At 40.8% G+C, this 15,129-nt stretch overlaps 1 gene segment (V, D, J or C); it reads left to right on the top strand.

Moving 5' to 3' along the window:
- The first annotated feature begins 1,211 nt into the window (after nucleotides 1-1,211).
- On the top strand, nucleotides 1,212-13,247 carry LOC103229850 (immunoglobulin heavy variable 4-38-2-like). The segment is given in 3 exon segments: nucleotides 1,212-1,325; nucleotides 1,409-1,732; nucleotides 12,727-13,247. Coding segments are annotated over 3 exon segments (495 nt in total).
- The last annotated feature ends 1,882 nt before the right edge of the window (nucleotides 13,248-15,129 follow it).

Here is a 15,129-nt window from a genome sequence, read left to right as displayed (position 1 = left end):
TCCTTCTCGACCTGTTCAAACTAAATGCCCAGGGACCATCTGGTAGGTCAGGAGCTCACCTGGCTCTGGTGTGGGGTCTGTCTCTTTCCCTCTGTTGTCCCATCGGTAAGCCCAGTTGTTCAGGTTCTAATAAGACAGCCCAGGTTTGTCCTGATTTCAAAACACATCAAACTTCTGAAGACTCTCCTGTTATCCACATCCAAGGAGATAGATTGTTTATTACATAATTCACCAAACTAATGTCAAATGCAGAAGTTGCAATACAGCACATCCTAGAGTGTGTTCATGCAAATCAATGGAGGATAAAGTCTTTCAGAGACAGATGGACCTGAAATGATAAATATGTGGGTAAGGACTCTGGGCTTGATAAATATGTGGCTGTTTCACAAGTGTGACCTGTCAGGGAAGGACCAGAGTTTCTTGTGCTCTAGAGGAGAGGGGTCACAGAGTTCCTCTCTGGTTTCCAGGAAAGGGAATCGCACTAATCTTCATGATCTTCATGAGACTGTCCTCCAGTGCTGACCTGTTATAGAGTTTTTGTCTGAAGTTATCACTGCAATCCAGAATCTATATATTTTTAATCAGAATTGTTTAGAGACCAGGCCACATCTTCAAGGTCACACACTTAGAAGAATGGACACATGACCCACTACCTTCTCCTAAGATCTCAGACAGAATCCCAAATACCAAAAGGTCACAGAAGGACAGCTCTCAGGTGCTTTTATAAATGACCCACTTCCAGGGACAGTGAGCTTCCCTCTAATCATAATGGATGTTCTGAACTACAGTAAACATTGGATGGATCCAGGATTCTTTGAAGTCACTGTCATTATTACATTCAGCAGTTGTTTCAATGTGTCTGAAGTAGTAAATGACCATTTAAATGACCTGGAAGTGTGGTTGGTTTTATATAAATATTTAAGGGTAGAACAGTTGACCCTATTCCAAAATCTGTCCCTGATCCATGATCACATTCATCTCCCAGATCGGCTCCTTCAGCACTTTTCCTACCTGGAAGAAGAGGACTCTGGGCTTGGAGAGGGGAAGCCCCAGGAAGAGACATGAGTTCTCAGAGGGCAAAGTCAGCATCCTACTCCCAGGGTGAGCCCAAAAGACAGGGTCCTCCATCCTCTTTTTACACCTCTCCATACAAAGGCACCACCCACATGCAAATCCTCACTTAAGCACGCACAGGAAACCACCACACTTCTTCTTAAATTCAGGGTCCAGCTCACATGGGAAATGCTCTCTGAGAGTCATGGACCTCCTGTGCAAGAACATGAAGCACCTGTGGTTCTTCCTCCTCCTGGTGGCAGCTCCCAGATGTGAGTGTCTCGGGGATGCAGACATGACGATATGGGAGACTGCCTCTGATCCCAGGGCTCACTGTGGGTCTCTCTGTTCACAGGTGTCCTGTCCCAGGTGCAGCTGCAGGAGTCGGGCCCAGGACTGCTGAAGCCTTCGGAGACCCTGTCCCTCACCTGCGCTGTCTCTGGTTACTCCATCAGCAGTGGTTACTACTGGGGCTGGATCCGCCAGCCCCCAGGGAAGGGGCTGGAGTGGATTGGGTATATCCATGGTAGTAGTGGGAGCACCTACTACAACCCCTCCCTCAAGAGTCGAGTCACCATTTCAAAAGACACGTCCAAGAACCAGTTCTCCCTGAAGCTGAGCTCTGTGACCGCCGCGGACACGGCTGTGTATTACTGTGCGAGAGACACAGTGAGGGGAGGTGAGTGTGAGCCCAGACACAAACCTCCCTGCAGGGAGGCGGAGGGGGCGGGCGCAGGTGCCGCTCAGGACCAGCAGGGGGCGCGCGGGGCCCACAGAGCAGGAGGCCGGGTCAGGAGCAGGTGCAGGGAGGGCGGGGCTTCCTCATCTGCTGAGTGCTCTCCCTCCTCACCAGCACCTCGGCTGTCCCCAGGGCTCCTCTTTCTTTGATATCTGTGGTTCTGCTTCCTCACATTCTTCTGCCAGGAAAGAAACGAGGAAGACAAATTTTCCTCTTATAGTTGAAGTTTCACCAGTTACTAGGAACTTACCAGCAAGTTCCTGCATGGTCCATTATAACTTATTGTTTAAAATATATATATATTCTAATGGTTCTCACCATATATTGATTTGTGTCATCAATTGAATTATTCCCTCTTTGAAACTCATATGCTGAAGCCTTAAATTCAATGGATCTCTATTGGAATTTTAATGATACAATTAAGGTTAAATGTGGTCATAAGTGTAAGACCCTAACGCAACAGACGTGTTGTATTTATAAGAAGAGGAAGGCACACCAGAGACCTCTCACTTTTCACGTGCACGCAGAGAAGAGGCCATGTGGAGACGTAGTGTATTAGAAGGTGGCCAACTGCAAGCCAGGAAGAAGCCGCACCAAGAACCAAACCTGCCAGCACCTTGATCTTCAACATTCAGACTTCAAAATTTTAAGCAAATCAATATTTGTTGTTTAAGCCACCCACTCTGTGTTGTCTTCTTATGAAGACCCTGACAGACTAATACCACATAACACTGTTAGCGCTGTCCCCTGGATGGAGAATCAGCCCCTTGAGACTGGGCACATCTCTCAGATTTCTACATAAAGTAGGCAAAAAATAGTAGCTGTGATATAAAAACTTGTCATGTCCCTGTTGGCCAGTTTCTGGGCAAAGTGTTTTAAAGAAGCCCTTAGGGCTTTGTCACAAAAGTTGTCTTTTATCTTTTATTACGACCTAACTAATGGACAATGGGTACCAGCTGGATGGAGACTGACCACTGACTATCTTCTGCTGTCTCCTTAGTATGCCACAGAAAACCACATCAACATTACTCTATGTCTATAACTTTCTAAATTTGCACTGAATCTATTGCTAAATGAAGAGCTACATGAGGTCTGAGTTTTTGTTCCCTTCTTCCCAGTCTTCCTCAATTACCAAGGGCAGAAGAGACTTTCAATGAAATTTGGCTGTCAATGCCCCCAACACCGCATCACTTTTTAAGGTCCAGGAACTTTATTTGGGGGATGGTGAAACACACTTTTAAATGAAAAGCCCTAAAGCACATACAACAACTGAAGGAATGGCCACTGTGCACCTGAAGGCTGATGAGGTAGATGGTAAGGTCCCTTCCTCCAAGATGTTCCTGGATGTGTGATGGTTGGATGCCTCATGCATATGGAATTAAGGACTGGACTGAGGTAGAAACAAGAGCCATATCCCACAGGAAAACAAAACAAGAAAAAAACAGATGGGCATCCATGAAGACCGTTAATTAAATTTGTTGGGCTTAAGATGAAATTTTTTTCCAAAGTTTTTAATGTTCTTAGCTAAATATGAATCTTTTCAATGAACTGAGAATTAAAAGGAGAAAGGAGTTAGAAGTTGAGTGGAAAAGTCCTGAGAGAGCAGAAAGAAAATTCACACAAAACTGTCACATGGCAGAGGCCAGAATGGAGCTGATGCAGCTATGTCATTATTCTGCAGACCTAGTTGAGACTCTTTGGTATTTAAGGCAGGCCCAACTGCGAAGAACTCCTTTAGTTTTTGCTTCTCTGGGAAAGGTCTTACCTATCCTTTGTTTTACAAAAAGAATTACATGGTAAAGTTTCTTGGTTGGCAGAGTTTTTTTTGTTTTTCAGTCTTTTTCCCCCAGCAATTTGAATACAGTCATGGGCCACCTAACAATGTTTCAGTCAACAATAGACCACATATATGTTTGTGGCCACATAACTTTGTAATACCATATTCTCACTAATGATGTTCTATATTTAGATGTGTTTAGATAGAGAGATACTTACCACGGTGTCTCAGTTCCCTGCAGTGTTCGGTGCAGTAACACCCTGTACACGTTAGTTGTCTGGGAACACTGTGCTATTCCACATAGCCTGTGTGTAGTTGCACATTCCCTGTAGGTTTGTGTAAGTTCTCCCTATGATGCTTACACAATGATGACACTGACTAGAAACATGTTTCCCAGAAATAATCTCTATCACTGAACCATACATTATTGAATATAATTCCTCTCCATTCTGGACTGAAAACCTTATGCTGAGAAATCTGCTAAATCTGCTCTTTTTCTTTCTGTTTTCAAAAACTTTTTCTTTTAACAATGTGGTTTCAAACTATCTCAGATCTTTCTCATTTTGTTTACCTTACTTAAAATTTATAGAGCTTCTTGGATGTGGATGAATATTTGCTTTTCCAGATTTAGAAAGTTTCTATGCTATTACTTCTTTGAAAAATCTTTTCACACATCTCTCTCTCTCTCTCTCTCTCCCCCACCCCCAACAAACACACACACACACACCCTCTTCCTTCACTACCCCTTTTGTATGCAAAAATAAGACTATTTTTGCGTAACTCCTCAACGCATAATTTAGTTTTCAATCTGCTTCCTGACTCATAAGTCTTTAACGCTATTTTATTTTTTTCATTGAAATTTTTCTTCTCTGTCTCTACTATTTCAAATGATCTTTCTTTGAGTTTACTGTTTCTTCTATTACTTGATCTAGTCTGGTCTAAAATCTTCTATTAAAATTTTTGGCTGACTTATTGTATTCTTCAGCATCAATAGTTTTGTTTAGACATCTTCTAAATGTTTTATCTCTATTAAAATTCTTGCATTGTTCTTGCGTGATGCCACTAGCTCATCGAACATGTTTCTAACATTTACTTAAAGTTTTCTGCCAGGTAAACCATATGCTTCCTTTTCATTGACGTTGGTTTCTGGACCTTTATGTTGTTCTTCTGTTTGGACTATGTTCCCCTGCTTCTTCATTTTCCTTGACTGTCTTTGTTGCTATCTGTTCATTATAACAAAAGCCATCATACACTCTTCCAAGACAAGGCTCATAGAGATCACCCTCACCAGTCAGCCCAGAGAGTACTTTTGGGTCACTCAAACTTTCAAAGTATTCAAACCTCTGTCTGTTCTTAGTGACTCCCAGGATTTAGAGGATGACTGATTCTGCCAGGTAGGGGAAGTAGAAACTATTTACTCAGGCAGCCCGTGGAAAAGTTGGGCCCCTGGACAAAGTTTTATTATTGATGTATGATTCATCAAAACAATGTTAGTTCAAGCTTCCCTCAACCAGTCATTAAACATTGAAATTTTATCACTTCTTATTTGGATCTGGGGTTTATTACTGGGATATTTAGCTAAAATCACAAACTAATTTAAATCTGCCTATTTGGCAAAATGATCTGCTGCTGAATTTCCATTTTCTGTGTTCTCTCTTTTTGCATTTAAATCTAAGTCTGTTTTAGACATGAATCCAGAATGTGGAAAAATGTCTTAAAGTTCCTCAATTTATTTAATTTAATGGGGTTTCCAGAAGATGTGAAAATCTCCTTTGTTTATCAAACACCTGACTATTGGTCAATACTTTTCTCTTTAATTTTTCTCTCTCCTCTCACATTATCTATAATAAGCAAGGAGAAATGAAGACACACCATCGACAGTTTGCTTAGACATCCCACCACCTGAAATTCTAACTGCCACTTACTAATTCTAACTTCATCCAATGTAGCATAACTAAGATATAAATTCTATAACAAGGTACACATAGTTTCCAGTTCTAATACCACGTTTGTGACAGAAACAAAGCAGGTGTGCTCTCTGCGAGGTGGTCATCTGAGGTCTGAGGCGAGGGGTCACACAGGTATTTTTATGATATTTAAGGGTTTGGGCAACAACAGTGATAACAATTCTGCTCATCACTGGCTCTTACCGGAAAGTTTACAAGTAAAGTTACTGCTGTTATTTGATTTTAACACCTAGTTAGAATGAAGCTCAGAGGGAGAGGTCACATCCTAGGTCACACAGTGAGGAGGAATGGAGCTGTGCTCTGCTCTCCACACTACGCAGAAGATCCCAGGCACGAGCCCAGGTTCCACTGACATGTGGCATCCGGAGGGCAGTTCTCAGAGGATGGTCTTAGCGCACCTGCTTCCTGGGGCAGGGCGCTTCCTTCTCTCAGTTGTGCACTTGCTCCTTCTGCCAGCTCTGAAGTGACCACTTGCATTGCCATGAATTATTTATATTCTCTCCCTTACTATGGCAAAAAGTATATTTATTAAATTTTCAGTTCATTTTCTCTGAAGCACACTGCGTTAGCAGAAAGGAATAAATTACATTCCTTAACCTCCCACACAGCCAAAGATTCCTGAAATCAGAGCTGATATGATGTACTTATAGGTAGATCTCTGATCCAAGGAGGTGGCCTTGGTCTTCAAGTTTCATCAATTTCTGGGAAGCCAAGGACTCTTCATCTCCTCCTCCCTGCTCTGCAGCTCACCTGAGAACAGCTTTCTCATTGGAATATCATCTGTTTAAGGAATAAAAGTCCCTGCTTTAGGATTTGGGGTCTGAGTGCACCTACTGGATCCAGCCCAGGACTGGAGATACTTTCCAGAACACAACATCACCTGAGACATGTCCAGTCACACTGTTTTAGTTTCACAATTTCAGCTTCCTCAGAAGCAAATTAAAATTGCCGAGACTTTTTCATAAGCGTTGTGCCTTGTCCTTTTTCTGTTTCCTTGCCTGTTCATTTATGTCAGACCAGGTGCCACATCTATGTAATCAGATTAGAATCCTGCCTCCAGTTAACACATGAAGAGGACCTTTGGTTGTACTTTTGGTCTTTGCTCCAAAATGTAAAGATTACAAAAGTCATCACCTCATTCTTACGTCAAGAGGCGTCTGCACAATCTGGTCTTCGGTACCTTTGGGAATTCATCAAAGGAATGAAATTCCAATCAAAAATTGCCCACTCCCAAAACGGGAGAGACAGGTATGTCCAGAATGGCAGTTGACACTTGCTTTACTGGAACAGAAGCTGCAGAAGAATGCACACACATACACACACACACACAAACACACACAAATGTGTACATATATACATACATATATACATGCATACATATATATGTACATAAATACATATATATACATACACATACATACATACATATACATATATATATATATTAAAAAAAGCTGTTGAGGGCACTTACATGGTAAGCACTATAGACGTCTGAAAGACAGATGTGGACTACGGTGAAGTGACAGTTCCAGAGGGCCGAACACTCCTCAGTCTTCTGGACTTTCCCTCCAGAAACCTCCAGATTAGAAAAAAAAAATCCAAATATGTTTCCTATGGGTCAGAAGTGGGGAAGTTATAATTACTGAAAACTGTACCAAGAGCCTTCTCCAAAAGATCCTACAGGGAACAACTTTTCCAGCACCTTGTCCTATGTGAAGAAAGACAAATCTGCCATTCCAGATCCCTCCCCCATTCTTCCATGATTATATGAAGATGTAAGTAAATAGTGCATAGACAGGTAAGATGTAAGCAAATAGTCCAAGTAAGATGTAAGCAAATAGTCCAGGTAAGATGTAAGCAAATAATCCAGGTAAGATGTAAGCAAATAGCCTAGGTAAGATGTAAACAAATAGTCCAGGTAAGATGTAAGCAAATCCAGGTAAATAGTCCAGGTGAGATGTAAGATAATCCAGGTAAGATGTAAGAAAATAGTCCAGGGACACTGAAACCACAAAAGGCAGTAAAGATGAAAGTTGAGCTTTTCCCCTGGAGAAGCCTGGTCAAGGTCACAGCCACTGCAGAAACTTCACTGCAAGGCAAGGCTGGGCTGAGGGGGCACTCAGGAGCCACCAAGCACAGGTTCCAACCCCAGAGCAGGTGTACAGAAGGATGGGGAGGAAGTTTCCTCTCAGGTATCTTCCTTTGTCAACAACAACAAAAACTATGTGTTCAGCAAGTTGCTGATGTGCCTCTAAATATCCTGTTACATCAGAACCACTCATATAATTTAAGGCAACGAAAACTATTTTTTAAAGTGGGTTTCCAGGACTACAAATATCTTAATAGTGATGATATAAAGGATAGGAATAGTTTTACTAATTGAATGGATACAGAATTGTGGGAGCCACTGTATTCCTATGAATAAAAAAGTCAGATTTCAGTGTTAGGTAATGTTGCCCACATTGTGCATTTGACAGAGCAATGATGGATCTGAGAGTGTGGCAGGTGCACAGACCCAGTGAGTCAGAAACCAATATGTAAAGATGAGGATCTATGGATATGAACTGAAAGTACATAAAAACTTCATGAAATTCTATTAAATGGGGTAGGAAATAAAACCCAGACTTATTCAAAACACAAATTCCTTGTCAATTATTTTTGGAGTAGTGAATTCACAAAGAACTCCAAAGTTCTCTTCCATCTTTTGATTCCTATTGTCTGTGAGATGAGAAAATCAACTCTAATTATGAATCACAGGGCAAATCTGTAAACCAAGGGTGGTTCTAGTGAAAATCCTGGTGGATCAACATGCCAGGCAGGTGCTGGAGACACTGTCTCAGGAGCACCCAGCAGATCTCAGAAGGACCTGCTGGATACTCACGTGGGACATGAGCACTCACTTTCTCAGAGTCACCAATGTGTTGTGCCTGGTGCCTGACGGGACCAAGATGGGGTCACAGCACCTGGTCAGTGTCATGAAGGGTGATGGTTCCAGAAATCATCCATGTGGTCTCCATGCTAATCAAATGTGGGTTCACAGTGAGGAGCATGTCCTCTGGGTGCTTGCTTTTCAGTGAAAGGGTGTCTGGCGACAAAAAGTTTGTAAATGGAGTAGGGCATCCATTTCTTCAAGCAGGATTAGGGCTTGGACCATCAGCATCCCACTCGTGTAAGGCTGATGTGTCATTCATCTACTGTTTCTTATCCTGAATCAGGGTCTTGAGCTATGAAATGCTCTGCCTCCTGAATATACAAATAACCTGAGATCCACGGAGGTAAATATGGACATGTCTGGGCCCTGAGAGCATCACCCAGAAACCACATCCCTGTCCCAGAGAAGCCCCTGAGAGCACAGCTCCTCATTATGGACCGGACCTGGAGGATCCTCTTCTTGGTGGCTGCAGCTACAGGTAAGGGGTTCCCAAGTCCCAGTGATGAGAAGGGGATTGGGTTCAGTCAAGTGGGCTTTCATCCATTCCTGTGTCCTCCCCACAGGTGCCCACTCCCAGGTGCAGCTGGTGCAGTCTGGGGCTGAGGTGGAGAAGCCTGGGTCCTCAGTGAAGGTCTCCTGGAAGGCTTCCAGATACACCTTTACCAGCTATGCTATGCGCTGAGTGAGGCAGAACCTTGGACAAGGGCTTGAGTGGAGGGGATTTTAGTAATTTGAGAGATTTTTCATGTAACATTTATTCTGTAAGCAAATTTCAGGGATTGTAGAATGAATCAAATTAAGAAATCTGATACAGAACTTCCTCTGAATCGATCTTTGTAAACATCAATTTCTGAATCAGTGTTGTAAATATTTTGGAACACAAACATAAGTTCACATTTTAACTCTATTTTTACCTCTATTTTAAAAATACCAAAAAAATCTCATTTTGTGCACGCGGCAATTTGAATTCCTACCATCAATGCATGATATTTCTTGTTTTTCCACATTCATATTGCCATTTTTCATCATGAGAATTGAGAGTTTTAACCATGCTAATAGGCGAGTAATGGTATCTAATTCGTATTTAAATGTGTATGTTCTTAATAAAAAATTCATATTTAATAATTTTTATATAATTTTTGATGAGATGCCTCTCCTGATATTTGGTTCATTTTTAACTGCATTGTTTTCTTTTGATTAGTTGTAAGTTTTCTTGCATATTGAGTATAAAAGTCATTTAACAAATTGAAATAATTGGCCGGGGTCGGTGGTTCACAGCTGTAGTCCCAGCACTTTGGGAGGCCGAGACGGGAGGATCACGAGGTTGGAAGATGGAAACCATCCTGGCTAACACCGTGAAACCCCATCTCTACTAAAAATACAAAAAAATAAAATAAAATAAAATAAAATAAAATAAAATAAAAAATTAGCCAGGTGTAGAGGCGGGCGCCTGTAATCCCAGCTACTCCGGAGGCTGAGGCAGGTGAATCTCGTGAACCCGCGAGACGGAGCTTGCAGTGAACCAAGATCGCGCCACTCACTCCAGCCTGCGCGACTGAGCGAGACTCTGTCTCCCAACAAACAAACAAAAAACAAAAACAAACACAATAAATGAAAAGAATTGATTTAACAAGTATGTGACTTGGAAATATTTTCTCCCAGTCTGTGGTTGCCTTTTTCGCCCTTATCGGTGGGCATTGTAAAAAAATTGTGTGTGTGTGTGTTTGCACAAATTTAGACCAAAAAAATAAAAAAATTTCATTCATAGATCACGTATTTGGCATTATATGTGAATTTCACTATAAAACGCACTATTAGTGATTTTTTTTTCCATGTCTCTAATCTCAGGCCACAATCAACCCATGAGTGTTTAACCGTCACCTATTGATTGGAGGACTATCCTCCTGAGATATTTGGAACACTTCTGTAAGGAGATGTGTTCTTCTTCCCATTGTTTGTTTATTGAATCATCTATTAATATCCGTATTGGTTTATGGATGTCTATTTCATACTCTGAAAAAGATCCACGCTACATTATTCATTTTATTGTTCAAATTGCCACAGCTTTATTAGGTGCTGGGCACTGATTTAGTTTGCATCCTGCATCTTTACAGCACAGTTCATCCTTTTGTTTTTGAACACTTCCCTGTTTCCTAGATATTATAATAAATTCTAAGTTCATTTTCCATATTACCTTTTTCATACATAGAATTAGCCATTGTTATAAAGAGTACTTGTTTCTGATTTTAAATAATAATATTAAAATAAAATATTGTGATACTGGGTATTTCTGTTTTTTAATGTGGTGTAAGTACTTCTAGGACCTCTCACCCAATTGCCCTAGTAAATGTGCATGTTTATATGAATGATGTTTGTGGACACGTCAAAACTGTTTATGTATCTAATCTTCTGTAACGTGATTACATTAAAAATGAGAAGACACTGGACTCTCCAACCACCTATGCTACCACATGGACCTTTCTAGTCTTCCTTCCTTGACTGTCCATAACCACCCACTGCAAAGTGAGGAACCCCATCCCACCATATGCCATTTTATTACTTAGCTGCACAATTTCAGGACACATGCAGAGCAGCATCAGAAATTTAATGTTGTACCATTGTAGGAAACATGTTTATCTACTAGAATAGAGTGCTTATGTGTGGTTTGTTTACACCTAAAACTTACAGAATCTCCTCATTTTCAAAGTTACTTATGTCAGCAACTTCATTTTCCACTTCCTTCTGTGAAGTCATTTCAATTACACAATACCGTTTCATTTGTTTGAAATTCTGTAAAAGCCAAAACTAGAGTCGAGTAAACAGGATATTCCAGGAATTTAGAGGGTGGGTGTAAAATAAGTAAAACAGGCTCTGTTTAAGAAGAGTAAGAATATTCTAGTGATATGCAATGGTTGAGACATGACAAAATTAATTTGTCTAAGCTCGTAATTTTGTGATGGAAAATATAAACCTAAATATATACAATTAAAATATATTTAGCAGTTCATTAACCCCTGGATTAAGTGCATACTCTATAAAATTATCTAATAATGTATGTGGGACTGTGGGAATGTTATGAGATACATGCAGCAAAGAATGAAGTAATTTTCCTGACTTGCATATATGATGTTTCCATTCAATGAAGACCTTTAAATAAGACAAAATCAATTTTCTACGTGACCCAGGCTTTTTCTTTCTAACAAGCAAATAACCCAGGTTTTTCCTTCCTGACAAGCAAACAACCCAGAACATTCTTTTCTTTCCTTGGTTGAGAAAAGTTTTCCCCAAAGTTCAGCTCAGTTCAGGCATGCACTGTCCCTGAATGGGCATTTACCCTCAGATGGGTCCACACACCTGTCAACATGTGGGCTCTTCTGTCAGACAAACACACCTTTCCTCATGTGGATTCTTCCCTCAGACGAACACACATGTCCCCACATGGACTCTTTCCTCAGACCACCACATATGTCCTTACATTTACTCTTTCCTCAGGAAACAGACATTTCCTCATGTGGACTCTTGTCTCAGACAAACAAACATGTCTCCATGTGAACTCTTCAGTCAGATAAGTACACACATTTCCACATCGACTGTTTCCTGACACAAGCACGTATATTAAATCTTGAATAATTTTGTGGCAAAATGATCTCAAGATAGTGATAATTATAAAACTCCTTCCTGACAAGGTGGAGATATGCATTTTTTTTTTTTTTTTCATTTTAACTTTGCTTTGCCTGATTGTCAGGAACAGTGGTTGGCAGCTCTAAATGTACTGATTACAGACAGATGCCTGTTTTCTCTGGAAATGTATTTCTTATGTTCTTACTGGTCTTATTTGTTGATAACGTTTGCTGCAACGGAGATACCTGGACACTGTCCACATTAGAGACTGACAAAGAGTGATGGGCAGATTAACCCTGTGCATCCAGACCTAGGAATCCTTTGACCCTGCCCTCTCTGAAATGGAGACACAGAGGATGGATGAGCAAAGATGAGCAGTGCACCCATGACCACAAAAAGAAAGACATGGAAATGTGTCCCCTCCCCTCCTTGTGAAAGGCAGCTCATCCCCTGTTCCTTCAGGCCGTGGTGAGGAGCCACCCCATGTCTGTGCCCGTCCTCAGTGTCCTCACCATGGGGTCTGCACTGATCTGGGCTTCCCTCCTCATCACCCTCAGTATCAGGGCCCCTTGTTAATCAGGTCCAGCTGTGGCTCCTCCACATGCAGCTGTTCTCAGTCTGTTCTCTCTGTTTGCAGAAGGCCTGTGTGAAGTTCCCTGGTGGAGACTGAGGTGGAAAAATTGTACAGCCCAGCAGTTCTCTGAGTCTCTCCTGCACAGCCTCTGGATTCACCTTCACTGACGGCAGCATCAGCTTGGTCCAGCAGGCTCCAGGACCAGGGCTGGTGTGGGTGGCAACAGGCAGAAATTCAAGAGGAAGTTCTTACATGCACTCTTAGGTGCATGGTCTGACTGACATCTTTGCCTCTTTTATCACGTTTGTTCTGTAAATCACAACGAGTGGTGCATTCTTCATCTATTATGTGTTTGTTAAGTCTTTTTTGGTGTCTTTTAAAAAACTGGTAACTTTATCCTATGTAATACCTGTTAAGTCCTAAAAGTGTTTTTTGATATCCACATTTTCTGAAATTTACATAGCTACTATAGCTTTCTTTTGGTTCATATTTTCATAATCCGTGTTTTCCCATCTTTATCTTTTCTATTTGTGAATATGTAGAATAACTTTCTTGTACAAAGCTCACAGTTGGGTCTTGTTTTATTTAAAGCAACTATAATAAATTCTATTTTTAAACTAATATTATTTTTTCTGTTATTTTTTGTTTAAATTAGCATTTTATAATGATGTTTATTTCTCTATTAGCAGATTATATAATTCACTTCTTATAAATATGGTATTGATCACCATAAAGTTTACAATAAGAATTGTATAAATTAGATTCTAATGCAAATACTGTGATGACCTTGATATGAAGTTCAGAGATAGTATAACTGTGTACTTTGAATTCCTCCTTCTCACCAGTCTTTTTTATTGTCAGTTTGCACTTATATATGCTATAAAATATAATACATAATTTCGCATCACTTTATACACGTACGTTAAAACAATTACAAAGATTACAGCTACAATTCATCTTGATGTTCCATTTTTTTTACTATCTTAATTTCTTTGTATAGATCTATGTTTTTAGTGCATATCACATGGCTACTACCAGAGAAACTTTGTAAAATGTGCCCTGAAACTTGAATGTGCTGACAAGTTGTCTCAAGATCTTTTTTTAATGACATAATTTTACCTGCCTTTCACTTTTAATGAAGTTGTAATGCATGTATAATTCCAGTTTGCATTTCCCTTGTTACTCATTTTCTTGTATTTATTTTCTTCCTGGAGACAATCACATATTACATTCTGTGGGGCCTTCATTAACCACGTTTCTGCGAATCTAGTCAGGGTTGGGTTTCAAGTGTATGGTTGCCCCAGCTATTGGAGTTGAAGTCAGCTTCTACTGTTCACAAAAACTTCAGATTCCTCTGGCAATACATGCTTTTGTTTCCCTGTTTTGCTTTGGGTTTTCACATGTCATTCTTCCCAGAGAGAGTCTGTCTCTTTTAGTTGTGGCAGATGCATCCTGCTGACACATTTACTTGGTGATTGTTTGTGTGGTGAAGGGGCTTGGACACAGGGGCACATTCTCCAACCTTGTGACCTAGTCTCCTTCTTAGCTATGGGTGGTGAGACTGGCTCTGAAGCATGGCCTTCCAAGTGTTTCTGTTCCTTCCCTTCGCCAAGTGTCAGAGTGTCTCTTCCCAGTCACAGTGGTTTTCCGTCAGTGTCCTCAGCTTCTGACCCACTGTCCTTACCCCACAGATTCAGGATTTCATTCTGCAGGAAAGAGATGGGAGGTGTTTTTGGTTAGAGTTTCCTTGGTGTCCTCTGTTTCCTTGTGTTCTAGTTGATTCTACCAGTGCCTGAAGGACACAAGATTTAATAAATGTCTCCTACATATAGTGAAGGGGGATTCAGCATTGAACAGAGCTGCTCTTCTTCCTCCCCAGTCCACACCACAGGACAGCAGGTGGGTGAGTTGTCTGGGGATTTCCTCAATTCTGTAGGAAAAGCCTTGAAGTGCCCAGAGTTTCACATTCTCACACCATTAGCACACACGTCCTCAACAACTCATGTACATAATATATAAATATATATATAAGTATATAATATATATGCATATACAAACATATTATTTATTTATTAATTATCTTTTCTTTTAAGTTCAGGGGTATATGTGTCGGATGTACAGGTTTGTTACATAGATAAATTGTGTCATTGAGGTTTGTTGTACCGATTATTTCATCACCCAGTGAAATGGTTTGGTTGTGTCTCCACCCAAATCTCATCTTGAATTCCCACATGTAGTGGGAGGAACCTGATGGAGGTAATTGAATCAAGGGGGCAGTCCTTTCCCATGCTGTTCTCATGATAGTTAATAAGTCTCATGAGATGTGCTGGTTTTGTAACAAGGAGTTTCTCTGCACAAGCTCTCTCTTTGCCTGCTGCTATCCGTAAAAGATGTGACTTGGTCCTACTTCCCTTATGCCATGAATGTAAGGCCTCCGTAGCCATGTGGAACTGTGAGTCCAATAAA

This window comes from Chlorocebus sabaeus, chromosome 24 (genome assembly GCF_047675955.1).
Source record: "Chlorocebus sabaeus isolate Y175 chromosome 24, mChlSab1.0.hap1, whole genome shotgun sequence".
NCBI lineage: Eukaryota > Metazoa > Chordata > Mammalia > Primates > Cercopithecidae > Chlorocebus > Chlorocebus sabaeus.
Note: the sequence above shows the minus strand (reverse complement) of the source record. Positions and strands in the feature narration are given on the sequence as shown.